This window comes from Metarhizium brunneum, chromosome 2 (genome assembly GCF_013426205.1).
Source record: "Metarhizium brunneum chromosome 2, complete sequence".
NCBI lineage: Eukaryota > Fungi > Ascomycota > Sordariomycetes > Hypocreales > Clavicipitaceae > Metarhizium > Metarhizium brunneum.
The window spans coordinates 3,854,517-3,867,287 of NC_089423.1; the positions used below are offsets into that span (position 1 = coordinate 3,854,517).

Below are 12,771 nucleotides of genomic sequence, written 5' to 3' on the forward strand. Positions count from 1 at the left end.
TCAACTGCTTCTCATCAACTCAATTGCACAGCCATGCCTCCTCGACTGTTACCGTCCAGCAGTTCAATCTGCTGCAGAACCACGTCTCCTGCACCCGTGGGCTATCTGACTGCCTGCTTGGCGGGCCTAACGATTCAGCAAACTCGCAATGCATCCATCCTCGGCAGTCTCGCCAACAACAAGGGTGCCGTCCACATCAAGAAGCGAGTAGGTCGAGGGCCTTCGTCTGGCCACGGCAAGACATCCGGACGAGGTCACAAGGGCCAAAAGCAGCACGGCAAAGTGAACGCCTGGTTTCAGGGTGGCCAAACGCCGTTGGTTGTGAAGCATGGACGGATGGGCTTTACGAATCTGTAAGGAAACGCTCCACCGGACAATGTGAAAAAGCAGAGAGTACAGAGCTGACACGAGGCTGTTGCTCGCTTTAGGCGGGCGCCCAAAATGTCCGAGGTAAACCTCGATCAGATTCAGGAATGGATTAACCAGGGCCGACTCGATGCTACGAAGCAGATCACGCCCAAGGAGCTCATCCAGAGCAAACTGGTGGGCAGCGTCAAGGACGGCGTCAAGATTCTCTCCCGCGGGTCCGAATGCCTCAAACAGCCCATCGATGTCATGGTTTCGCGGGCCTCGGCTGGCGCGATTGCCGCCGTTGAGGCGGCGGGCGGAAAAGTCACGACGAGGTACTACACAAAATTGGCGATTCAGCGACTGCTGCGAGGCGAATCCGTCAACACGGATATGCCCCTCCCCGTGGGCAAGGAGCATGTCGATACTGTGCTCGCAGAGGCCAGGAACGCGCCGTTCCGGTATAGACTGCCCGACCCGACCAGCCGTCGCGATATCGAGTACTACCGAGACCCAGCACACAGAGGATATCTGAGTTACCAGCTGACTGCTGGACAATCGCCCAGTTTATACTTCAAGGTGCCTGGGGAGCGTAAGATCAAGAGCGCAGCCAAGGCGGAGAAGAAGGCAACGGAAGAGACCTTGTGGTAGATGGACGGTGGATTTGGCAGCGGGGCCTTTGTACTACTATTATGAAGTGACTTGTACTTAATTGACATTGTATATATACTAAGAGGAAATACTAGAAGGCAAGGTCTCACTGGTATAATGATGGAGACGATTTCCGTTGCTAATGCGTTGGAATGGTCGCAGTCCACGCAGCTGCTCATCGTGGGTGATGGGCCCAAGAGTGAGAAAGAGAGGTCAAGCATCGGCACTCAATTATGTACTGCCAAGTACTCTGGTACGTAGTACTTAAAGGCAAACTCGCGCCCTTCAGTGTTGCGTCAGGCGTCAGGCCCACTGTTGACGCCGTGCTGGCGGCTTAGCGCTTGATCCAACTACTAAGTACCTAGGTACCTAGGTAGTCGATACTACTTTAGGTACCTAGAGGTACATACTTATGTAAGTGTAGTACTTGGTTGAAGCGGCCCCCAAGCTGTCGAGGTGCTGACGGAGGCGCCGACGAGTTTCGCTGAGCGGTTTCTGGCTGCAGATGTCATCGAGACTCCACGCGCCAATCGTTGTTCCTCCCAATTGCGTCGTATCATATCATTGCATAGCCGTATGTGTTTGCCTTTGCTTTTCTGTCCTGTTCTTCTACCGGCCACAGCTGCGAGACCTTAGGTGCGCCCGCCGGCCAAGCTACATACGTTCCCGGCTCAGTTGCCTGACCTTCAACCAAGCTCTCTTTTCCACCAGACGTCTCTTACGAATCATTGACGACAAGGCCCTCCGCAACCGTCCTCGCAACCTCGCGCCGCCCTCGCATCTCACTCGCCCTCGTACGCGCTACCGCAGCCTTCATTCCCCTCTGTACGGCTGCTCGGTCTCTGCTACAGACAATCACTTGCTTTACTCGAGTTTAAGTAGGCACCGGGCTTCACTGTCACCATGTCTCTCTTCGGAACCTCCCCCACCGAGGAGCATAACGAGCCATCGACTCCGAGCCGTCAAACACCAAGGTCGCGACGCGGCGGCCGCGGCGGCGGGCTGTTCGACGAGACGCCCTCACACAAGATTTCCTCCAGCAGTCTGTTCGACGATGGCAATGCCGGCGGCGACGATTCCTCGCCATGGGACATGCCCACGCCGCGGAGGCAACAGACTCGCGCCGACATGGTACGGAACCTGCTGCCCGCGTCGGATGTTCCCGACAGCTACATCACGGTGTTTGATGCCATTGTCCGCGAGCATGGTTCCTCCGGCCGTGCAACGGCTGCCGGCATTGCCGACTTGTTTGCCAATGCTCGCCTTGGCCCCGAGGCCCAGACGCGCATCATGTCCCTTGTCGCACCGGGCGACGGCTCCGACGTGTCGCTTGGGCGGAACGAGTTCAACGTGCTGCTCGCCTTGGTGGGCTTGGCTCAGGAAGGGGATATTATCAGTCTGGATAGTGTGGATGAGAGACGACGACGTAAGTGTTTGCCTTTGATTGTGATTCCGGTGGTGCCTGGCTTCCCACACAGCTGCGTATGTGCACTTGCCAGACGGAAGCGTAAGCAACTTGCTCGTTGCCATGAATAATTCCTTTGACTCCCTTTTTTTTTACACTTTGCTATATTTTTTCGAGTGTCTAGTCAATATTGTTCATCACGTCGCATACCTTGGTACAAAATGGGTCGTTGATGGACTGATTGGCTACTCACTCGACCGACAAGTCGTCATCACGTCAATTCGACCTGACCCTGTCACGTCGGTGGGGGCAACGCAGCTAATTAATTATATTTTCCCTTCTACGCAGACCTGCCACATCCCAAGCTCCCCGGCCTCACCGCCGAGCCAGTACTACCACCTGTCGCCGAGCTCGCCGCGAAGCCGCCGCAGACGCCCAACGAGAGCCTAGGCCACGTCGAGGTCGACGCAGCGCAGCATCAAGAGGGTGAAGCCAGTCGACAGAGTCGGGCATCGGTGCAGGTACATACACCACCACAGCCCAAAGCCCTTCGTCCAGCTATGGATGATCCCGAGGACGACCCATGGAACACTCCCGAGGTTCACAAGGGCCACGATCACTCCAAGCTCAATGGCAACAGCAGCCATGCAATCGCCAACGGTCAATCCAGCTTCCGCTCGTCACCGTCCACAAACATCGGGGACCAGACCTTGAGTCAATATGTCTCCGCAGAGCCAATATCCTCTTCGGTACATGGTAGCAGATCAGGAAATGACGCCGTCCAGGGCCAAGCTGCATGGGGCTTCTATGGTAGCTCCAATGCCTCGAGCGGTGGTGGAGGCTTCGCCGATGGCTCGCACAACATCACGCCAAACCCATCCAACACGGCACATCCTTTTGGAGGGGACGGAGGCGCCGTTGACCGCTCTCCCGCGCGTGAACCTCCTACGAGCGTGGGTCGAGCCACCAGCGGCCGGACGGGTTCTAGTGTCGAGGAGAATATTATTGTCACTCTAATGCCCGGCAAGGAGGGCGTGTTTCTGTTCCAGCACCACAACTACGAGGTTGCCAGTCAGCGTCGAGGAAGCAAGGTTATCCGCCGGTATAGCGATTTTGTTTGGCTACTAGACTGCCTACACAAGCGGTATCCTTTCAGAATATTGCCTCTGTTGCCGCCCAAGAGAGTTGCTGTGAACGGCAATCATCTATCCAATGACGGCGCCTTTATAGAAAAACGGCGGCGAGGGTTGGCTAGGTTCTTGAATGCCCTCGTTCGACATCCAGTTCTGGGCCAGGAACAGCTTGTGATTATGTTCCTCACTGTCCCTACGGTATGTGGAACCACCCTTTCTTCCCTTCCCTTTTTTTTAACCAGGAGTTCTCCGTCTTTCATGGGTCTAACCTGGGATTGTAGGAGCTTGCTGTGTGGCGGAAGCAAGCCACCATCTCTGTACAGGACGAGTTCACTGACCGTGCCTTGCCACCGGGCCTCGAAGACTCCCTCCCACCCACTCTGGAGGAGCTATTCAGCCGTACGAGATCCGGTGTCCGCCGCTCTGCTGAGCTGTACATCAACGTGTGCAACATTATGGACCGGCTCGTCAAGAGAACCGAAGGCGTGGCCGCGGACCACGCCCGTGTCGCCATGTCGCTCACGTCGCTGACGGAAACATCCGCAGACACCTATGCCACAGACACCAACGAAATCCCGTTGCTCAATGACGGACTGGTCGCCATGAGCAAGCACCTCCGGACTTGCCAGACGCTGCTGGAAGACGAGAGCCGCGGCTGGGACGAGGGCGTCCTCGAGGACCTCAAGCGCCAGAGAGACTCTCTCGTCAGTGTGCGCGAGCTGTTTGACCGCCGAGAGAAGCTCGACAGGGACAACATCCCGTACCTGGAGAGAAGGATACAGGCCAACGAGACCAAGCTGGCCGGCCTGCGCGCAAAGCCAGAGGGCATAGTCAAGCCCGGTGAGATTGAAAAGGTAGCCGAGGCGATAATCAAGGTTCGTAACTCTATTCCCTCCCTCTTTCTGTGGTTTTTTTTTTTTTTGTGGTCAAACATGCAATGGAGCAAGTTTCAATTAATACGGCTTTCAAAAACCCAGGACAAGGAATCGATTGTTCAGCAACACAACCGGTCCATTTTCGTCAAGGAGTGCATCCGCGACGAGCTCGTCACGTTCCAGTCGACGCAGTACCACGTCAGCCGCTGGAACCAGGACTGGGCGGGCGAGCGAGTCAAGTACGCCGAGATGCTGGCCGACAACTGGCGTCGTCTGCTGGATGAGCTGGAGGGCATGCCCCTTGGGGAGTGACATTTTTCTCCTTGCCGTTTTTACATGCCCGCCGTCCTATGTAGTTTTGTGCGTTTGCTCCCCGCATCAGGTGCTGCGCTCTTTGTAGTCCTCGCAGGGAAAGAACACGACATCACTATTGTACTTGTATGAGAGACCTTTAGATTGAGGGCGACGTGGAACGGAGGATGGACACACAGCCGGAGCACACACGATACCCCCTCCTCGTCTTTTGTTGCACCTTTTCTTGTTCACACCTTGTTACAGATAGCGAATGTTGACTGGCATGCAACAACTACATATGTAATGAAGCCATGCTTAATCATGTACCGTTTTCTAGTGTTTTTTTTTTCTTTTTTCTGTCATTGAAATTGATATTTTCTTGTGTTGCCTTGATTCCATTTTAGCACTACTACTTCCATTCACCATCCGTCCGTCACAGCACCGTGACTAGCATCGCCTACGAGCCTGGCGTATTTCGCCAACACGCCCCTCGTGACTCGCGGAGAGGGTGCCCTCCACGAAGCTTTTCTGAGAGCCATTTCCTCGTCCGACACTGCTGCGTCGATGCGGTTCCTGACCGCATCAATGGTGACTTCGTCGCCGTCCTTGACCAGCGCGATGGGTCCTCCGACGGCGGCTTCGGGGACGACGTGGCCCACAATGAACCCGTGGGAAGCGCCGCTGTACCGGCCGTCGGTGACGAGAGCCACGTTGTTCAGGCCGGCGCCCATGATGGCCGCGCTGGCGCGTAGTTGTTCTGGCATGCCGGGGCCGCCTTTGGGTCCTTCGTAGCGCACAATGAGGACCAGGTTGCCGTCTTGGCGCTTGATCTCGCCCCTCGACAGCGCCGTGTTCAGGTCACGCTCGCAGTCGTATACTCTGGCTTTGCCCGTGAACAAGAGACCTTCCTTGCCGGTGATTTTGGCGACGGCCCCCCCGGGGGCCATGTTGCCTCGCAGTATGCGGATGTGGCCGCTGGATTTGATGGGATCTTCGAGGGGCCGGATGATTTGCTGGCCGGGGTCGAGGGACGGCCAGTCGGACACGTTCTCGGCGAGGGTCCTGCCGGTGACGGTCATGACGGACCCGTCGATGAGCTTCTTGGCGATGAGCATTTTCAGGACGGACGGCGTGCCGCCGACCTGGTAGAGGTCTTCCATGAGGTACTTGCCGCTGGGGGCGAGGTCGGCCAGGAACGGAGTGCGGTCGCTTGCGCGTTGAACGTCGTCAATGGTGAGAGGGACGCCGGCCGTGTTGGCCATGGCGAGGAAGTGCAGCACGCCGTTGGTTGAGCCGCCCAGGATCATGGTGAGCACAAGGGCGTTTTCGAAGGCGGCGCGAGTGAGCAGGTCACGGGGGCGAATGTCCTTCTCCATGGTGGTCTTGATGACTTGGCCCGCTCGTTCGCACTCGCGGCTCTTCTCGGGAGACAGGGCCGGGTATGATGACGAGCCGGGGAGCGTGAGGCCCATGGCTTCAATGGCAGTGGCCATGGTGTTGGCCGTGTACATGCCGCCGCAGGCGCCGGCGCCGGGACAGGCGTGTTTTTCGATATCAGACATGACGTCTGTACTCTGTCGGCCGGGCTGGCCGGCGTCCGTCTTGGCCTGCAGGCGGCCGTAGGCATAGGCTCCGGATGCTTCGTAGCAGGTGCTGATGTTGACGTTGCGCTCGAGCAGGGTGGAGTGGCCCTTGCGAATGGTTCCCCCGTATATCATGATGAACGGTCTGTTGTGGCGAGCTGCGGCCATGACTACGCCGGGCATGTTCTTGTCGCAGCCCGGGATGGAGATGTTGGCATCGTGGTGCTGGGCTGATGTCACGGACTCGATGGAGTCGGCTATAAGTTCTCTGGTTTGAAGAGAGAATCTCATGCCTTGGTTTTGTTTGTTTGCCTGTTAGTTTATTGATGATGATGAAGGGAGGTGTTTCTTCTTCAACCCATATATATTGTCTGCCGCCGCTGGGCTCGACTATTGGTCAAAAGATGATTGTGACATACCGTCTCCGCCCATGGTAATGGCATCAGATACGCCTACCGTGTTGAATTGCCAGCCGAGCATGCCCTCTCTTTCGACGGCATTCTTGACGATTTTTCCAAATTCAAGCACTAAAGCAGTGTGAGCCTCTGCCTGATACGCACACAATGTTGCCGAGACTTACAATGCGTACTATGACAATCAGTTAAAGAGACCAAGAAGGATGAGGACGACAGACTCACTTGCATGGATTGCCCTCCCACCAAACACTCGCAATGCCGACCTGGGGCGCATTCTTCATGGTCTTTTCATCGGGAACACCAGCGCCGTACAGCATGGCCTCGAGGCAAAGTCAGCCAACATGTCTGCGTGTGTCCTGCAATTACATACCTGGGCTCCTGGAAAGTCATGCTCCCTCGTCAAGGTGGTAGACCACCTGTTCAGCGGCCCCCCGGGCGGGAGGCACTTGAACTGGATGTAATCGGCTGAGGATTTGGGATCATGGCCCGGGATGGCGGGTATGTTGGATTCGCCTCCAGTGTCAGCCATGTTTGTCCAAAGGGGGATGGGGTGAATGCTCCGTGATGTTTGATCAAAGGAGAGTAACGAGATGGATTTGAAGGAGATTCTGGGGAGAATCGTGCGACGGCTCTAGGACATGGAGAGGTTGAGAGACGCGGACAGAAGGCCGATAGCCGGAGCCAAAGCCCGCCGCCATTGGGGTGGTGATGCAAGCACTGGCAAGGCAAGCTTGGGCGGACGGGCGGATAGGCCGCGGGAGGAGGGGCCAGACAGAGACAAGAGACGGCCATGATGGCATCGACGGCTCCTTCCCCACGCACCTGCAATATGCAATGCACGTCCGCGTCCGCGCCCACCTGCCATGTTGCCACGGTGCTTTCCCCCACATTGTGCGGATCTGCTCTTGCCTCTGTGCAAATAGTAGTCATGTAGTACGGAGTACTCCGTACACGCATTGCACAGCTTCGAATGGGACAAATAGAATCCCGTCCCCAAAGTGCCATGTCGTGCCATGCAGCCAGTCATGCTGTGCTTGCTCCACTAGCCACATGTTGTACGAGATGTTCCGTCAAATCGCTGCGCTTGCATTAGAAAAGCCATCTACGTCTAATGCTGTTGCCGTTGCCGCTTTCGGGCCATGTTGCGCCGAGCCATTCGCAGCAGTACAAAGCATCGGCATTTGAAGGGAAAATCGTCATGGTGCACATCTACACGCCTCATTGGTCCCAGTTTGATTGTCGTCAAGGCCCCTTCATTATTCACCAGGCTCCTATTGGTCATTCGCATCATAATACCCTGATTCACAACGAGCAAACTGCAACCTTTAATCGCGGCAATTGAAAAAAAAAAGACGCAGCTTGACGTGTATTGCTAAAAACGCAAATCCGACTCCTATCAAAATACTGTGCACTTCTGCCGTCTTTTTGTTCCCGTGATGCATTATTTCCCTTTATCCCGGTGCCATCAAAAAAAAAGATACCAAAAACGAAATATGAAAAAAAAAACCAATGGTACAAAAAAACAACATGCCCTTTGTGACCCAATTCCCAATAAATGTTCCCATCATCATCCCATTCATCATCACTCCGTTTACCGTCAACGCCGCTCGACGCCTTTAGCTCCGTGTTTCATAACACGTAAACCCTTCAATCATGTGCTGGTTAACGGAGTCTTTGCTCATTGTCGTCGTCCAAGATGGACGATATCCTCGTCTTGTCTTGGCCCGTCATCCGGTATCCTGTCCTACGGTCCTTGTCCGGACTGGCAATCGGTGTAATTGGGTTGCTCTCGCTATACTGGCAGCAAGCTCCTGTTTTCCAGGCCTGCTCCAGAGCAACTGGGGATGCATTCATTCCGTACTCGTCGGCTATAACCGCCCAGAAGGCGCTCTTGTGCGTCTCGTAGATCGAACGGAGTCGCCCGAGGTCCACGTGAGCAGGTGTGTGTACTGACGTGGACGGGGGAGACAGACGACCGGTGTCGAGCCGAAGAGGCGGAACAGGGGACTGATAGGCCGGGCTGCCGTGGTGGTGCATGCCGACGACTGGCGGCAGGGGCTCGTGGTGTTGCTCGGGAGTCACCATCGGATGACGAGGCACAACTTCACCACCTTGGGAGTATGCCACGCCTTCTGGCTTGGGCAGGATGGCGGGCAGGCGCGGTGATCTCTCCACGGACATGATGCGGGACAGCTGCATGTCACTGTTGAGCGGCTTTGGGAGATAGCTGGTCGCCGCCACCGATGGAGAGAGTGAACGGGTCTCGCCACGATAGACAGGACTCGAGTATGCTGCTGGCTGGTTGGGGGAAGGGTCCGAGGAGCCGGATGAGCACGACGCAGTTCGCTTGCGTCGAGTGCTGCCATGGGACAGCTGGTGGTAATGCAGGCGACAGGCGAGCTCGGTCTTGTTCAGGTGCGCTGCGATATGTTTGTATGGCATCTTCTGCAGTCGCGTCTGGAGAAGGTAGGCTTCCTATACGACAGAAAGCAAACAACGGGTCAGCACACTTGGGTTTCGTGATTTTCTGCGTAAAGCCACATGGTCATTGTAATTACTTCGTCTTCCCTCCATGCTCTACCACTACCAGTAAGTGGTGCCTTCCTATTCTTCGTAACACCATTCTCGTGTCGTTGCATGGCGTCTTTGATGGGCGTGTACACAGACTGAACTTGTACCACTTGTGTTCTGGACATGATGCTTAACTCTTGCAGCTGCAGCCTTGTTCTTTGTGTGTGAGAGGTTAGAAGATGACGTGTTGTCTGTTTGTCGACACGTCCTTGCCAAGTCTGTCCGATAGGTTAACCCTGTTTCCTTGGGTATCGCGGGCTGATGAGCGAGACCCGTGTCCGTCCGTTGTTGTCAACCGAGATGGCAAACCAGGCCTTTCAAGGTCGTTTGTTTTGGTTTGTTGAAAAAAAAAGTTGAGAGATAACTTCCAAAGCCCAGCCTTGTAACTAGCTTGTCGCAACTATGCAAAGTCGAAAGTTCCAACCAAATATTTGTCTGTCCAGACAATGATGACTCGACGAAAGCGGGTGAAATGAAAAAAAGAGTTGTGTAGATATATAAAGTCAACAAAGATTTTTATGTCGAATACAGTCAAAAAGGAGTGGCAGCAGCTGAGCCAGTTGGGTGATTAAGGAAAGTAAATCGCCGGCTGCGAATAGCGGAAGAGAAGAGAGAAGAGAAAGAAGAAACGACTGGAAGACCCGCGATTCGCGAAACCAGAGCCCTTCAACGTTCTGGTAGAAGACGAAATATAACTTCAAAGACGAACCGGAAAAGAAGAGACCAGGAACTACAGAAGTACGGGAGAAGGCATGTTAATCAATGGTACGGCCCCGGCCCAACGGGTCTGTCGTGCCCTCGTCCTACGAAACAACTTGACGGTGACGTTCCGAGTCTGGGACAGTCTTGACCAGGGACCCTGTCACTCTTGAGATCTAGCCCTGTTACATCTCAGTTCGGTCATCCACCCTGTGACAGATTCGAGCATGTAAGCATAAGGGTTCGACCTGATCCTCACAACAACATGAAGTCCCTCTTGGCGACTCGTCAACCTGAAAAGAGCCTGTGGGGATCAGCTCGTCGCCACAAAAACTTGACGCAAGGATGGAGCTGCCACTACTCAGAACCCGTCTTGTATTGTTGTATTATTATGAGAAGGCTGTAGTGAGGCTCTCTTTGGATTATCGACACCTGCACTCGGTAAAACATGGTTCATGTTTCCATTTCCACTATGCCCACCCAGCACGAGCGTTCGTGACGTCAAGTAACCTCGTGAGCCCAGTTCTGTCGTATACTGACTGTATTGCACATGTTGTATACGGGTTGAATCCTATGCCCCTTGCTCAGTTGTGAGTATTTCTGTCCTCTTCATGCAATGTGTCCCCTCCGTCTGTTCGAAAATAATGCAAAGCAGAGCAACTTTTCCAGCATCAAGGCTGTGTTGACATCGACGTCATCTTATTCAGGCAGAGAGGATACATGCCTTATGCAGGCTCCGCAACGCAGACACTGTGGCAAGTCATGGCAGAAACGCCAGCCTGTTCGTCATGGAGAGAGAGGTCAGAAGGGCTCGAAGTGACAGGTTACGACGGGCTGCAACGCACAGAGATTCAGCTTGGCATCTGAACTATCCATAGCAGAAGACATCGTGTGACAGGCGAGCAAAAACCTGTTTGATACAAGGTAGACTTTGAGCAGCAACCAACTACGTATTAACCCACACCCCTGGTCTGGTTGGCCCCTCGTCAGTCTTCAGCCGCCGAGCCACACACAACCCTGCCCGCGTTCCTGCATTGGTCTCCATTGTGGCAGTTCAGGAGTTTCGCCAGAATAATGCGAGACCTCCGCCGCGGCGTTTGGTTTGAAGTCGCCCCATTGAAACGTAGATGCCGTTTCTTATGCCCATACTCCGTACACTGCCCCCGGTTGCAGGGTGTCCTGGCCGATTTCGTCAGTCGTACGGCAGCCAGGGCGCAATTGTCAGGTCATGGAAGCCGAACATTGTACATGCAATGTGGAATACTCAGGTAATGGTTTAGTAGCCGGTGCCATGGAGAGTAAGAGGTCGTACAAACGGGAGAGAGTGAGAAATTGAATGGGGCTGCCGCAGGGTTGTATTGCATCGTGAGCCGCTCCCTGCCAGATGATTAGTGCCTTCATGCCCAGAACCGCGCGCAAGGGTTTCGTTGTATGTACAAGGCATGGTACGTTCGTCGTAGTACACACGTTGAAGAAAGCTATAATAAGTTTTCGACTATCCTGTGTTTCTGATCGTCTGGTCTGGGCAATTTATCGCACCCTTCTTCCGAGAGACAGGACTGGCCACAAGCATCCTGGGAACCATTTGTGGCGTAGCTAAGCGCTCATAGCGCACGCATCCTTGGAACCCAGCGACGGCGGGGCTGGTTCGGGGATCCCTTGAAACTCGCTAATGTAGAGTTGTAATCTCAAGTCGGTCTCAGTATTGACGCAGGTTGTAAAGAGTTCAACACAACGGCGCTATCGTAAAACTTGGTGAAACTCGGACTTTCTTCTTGAAAACAACCTTATTGTGTTTACCTTTTTTTTTTTTTCATCCCAATAATGAGCACATAACTTCCGTGCTTTTGTTTGCTTTTGATGGTGGTGGTTGTTTTTTTCCGACGCACGAATCCTTGGAGGTTGACACATGACTCCGACGGGTAGATGTTGCGAGGATTTCGATGTCACCTGTAACAAGACACCGGGAACCCTTGCCATAAGTTGACAGAACAACTGAAACCGGGTGTTATGGAAAGTGCGGTGACGAAAGGGTCATTTTCCGTCATCTGACTTGTGCGCTTTCTCCGCCTCAGAGCATGTACGAACAGACTGTCGGCAATGGCTGGATATGGAATTGACTACTGAAGCAGGCAGGATGATTCGATTAGGGGAGTGACTTCATTACTCACATCCTCGCGCCCTAATATAATAGTGTGTGCTCTTATACGTTGGCACATGCTTGACGATGACACGCATTGTGCCTGGCAAGTCAGCTATAACTCACTAATCATTGGCGCCAAAGCTTCGGAGTTCCTCAAGAGCCAACAAACGGATTTGCGGCATTTGGGGCAAAACTTGAGTTCTGATATCTGAGGACGAAAGCTCTGCTAGATGATGGAACCCGGCCTGTTTCAAGATCCGCGCATGATGATGGCCATTTGGTTTCGCTGGCTGAATGGAGCATAAATGTCCGACTAGCGCTGCCACTTTACCGTCGCTGGCTGATGTCTTCTGCATTAAACACAGGACAGTTTGCCATCGGTCAATTCTCTGTTCCTCCATGTTGATCCGCACTGGATGACTCTCGCCCGTTGATCACGGCGACGTCCCGATACGACGGATGCCCTGTCCTGTTTTAGTGCCACGATTCATTCTGCTCTCGCGCTGTCTTCACAGTTTACACAACGACACTCTGGGAATGGAATGTGATTGTCTGGCTCGTTCGCAGCCATTGGCCGTGATGGAAACGGGGACAATGATGAATATCATAGGCATCGTGCCCATATGTAATGGGGTGGGATACCATCACACCAC

At 54.2% G+C, this 12,771-nt stretch overlaps 4 protein-coding genes across 4 annotated transcripts; 2 read left to right on the forward strand and 2 right to left on the reverse strand.

The window, feature by feature from the left end:
• Nucleotides 1-33: 33 nt before the first annotated feature.
• MRPL10 (mitochondrial 54S ribosomal protein uL15m) lies at nucleotides 34-999 on the forward strand (the record flags this gene model as incomplete). The annotated part of the gene is made up of 2 exons (XM_014691981.1): nucleotides 34-353; nucleotides 429-999. The coding sequence occupies 2 exons, from the start codon at nucleotides 34-36 to the stop codon at nucleotides 997-999; spliced, it is 891 nt and encodes a 296-aa protein (XP_014547467.1).
• A 903-nt stretch (nucleotides 1,000-1,902) lies between these two features.
• Nucleotides 1,903-4,724, forward strand: vsp-1 (Sorting nexin mvp1; the record flags this gene model as incomplete). Its single annotated transcript, XM_014691982.1, has 4 exons — nucleotides 1,903-2,425; nucleotides 2,753-3,735; nucleotides 3,819-4,412; nucleotides 4,515-4,724. The coding sequence occupies 4 exons, from the start codon at nucleotides 1,903-1,905 to the stop codon at nucleotides 4,722-4,724; spliced, it is 2,310 nt and encodes a 769-aa protein (XP_014547468.1).
• Nucleotides 4,725-5,125: 401 nt separating this feature from the next.
• On the reverse strand, nucleotides 5,126-7,234 carry G6M90_00g041230 (uncharacterized protein; the record flags this gene model as incomplete). Its single annotated transcript, XM_014691983.1, has 5 exons — nucleotides 5,126-6,582; nucleotides 6,709-6,816; nucleotides 6,870-6,877; nucleotides 6,928-7,025; nucleotides 7,076-7,234. The coding sequence occupies 5 exons, from the start codon at nucleotides 7,232-7,234 to the stop codon at nucleotides 5,126-5,128; spliced, it is 1,830 nt and encodes a 609-aa protein (XP_014547469.1).
• A 1,133-nt stretch (nucleotides 7,235-8,367) lies between these two features.
• Nucleotides 8,368-9,401, reverse strand: G6M90_00g041240 (uncharacterized protein; the record flags this gene model as incomplete). The annotated part of the gene is made up of 2 exons (XM_014691984.2): nucleotides 8,368-9,180; nucleotides 9,264-9,401. The coding sequence occupies 2 exons, from the start codon at nucleotides 9,399-9,401 to the stop codon at nucleotides 8,368-8,370; spliced, it is 951 nt and encodes a 316-aa protein (XP_014547470.2).
• Nucleotides 9,402-12,771: the final 3,370 nt, after the last annotated feature.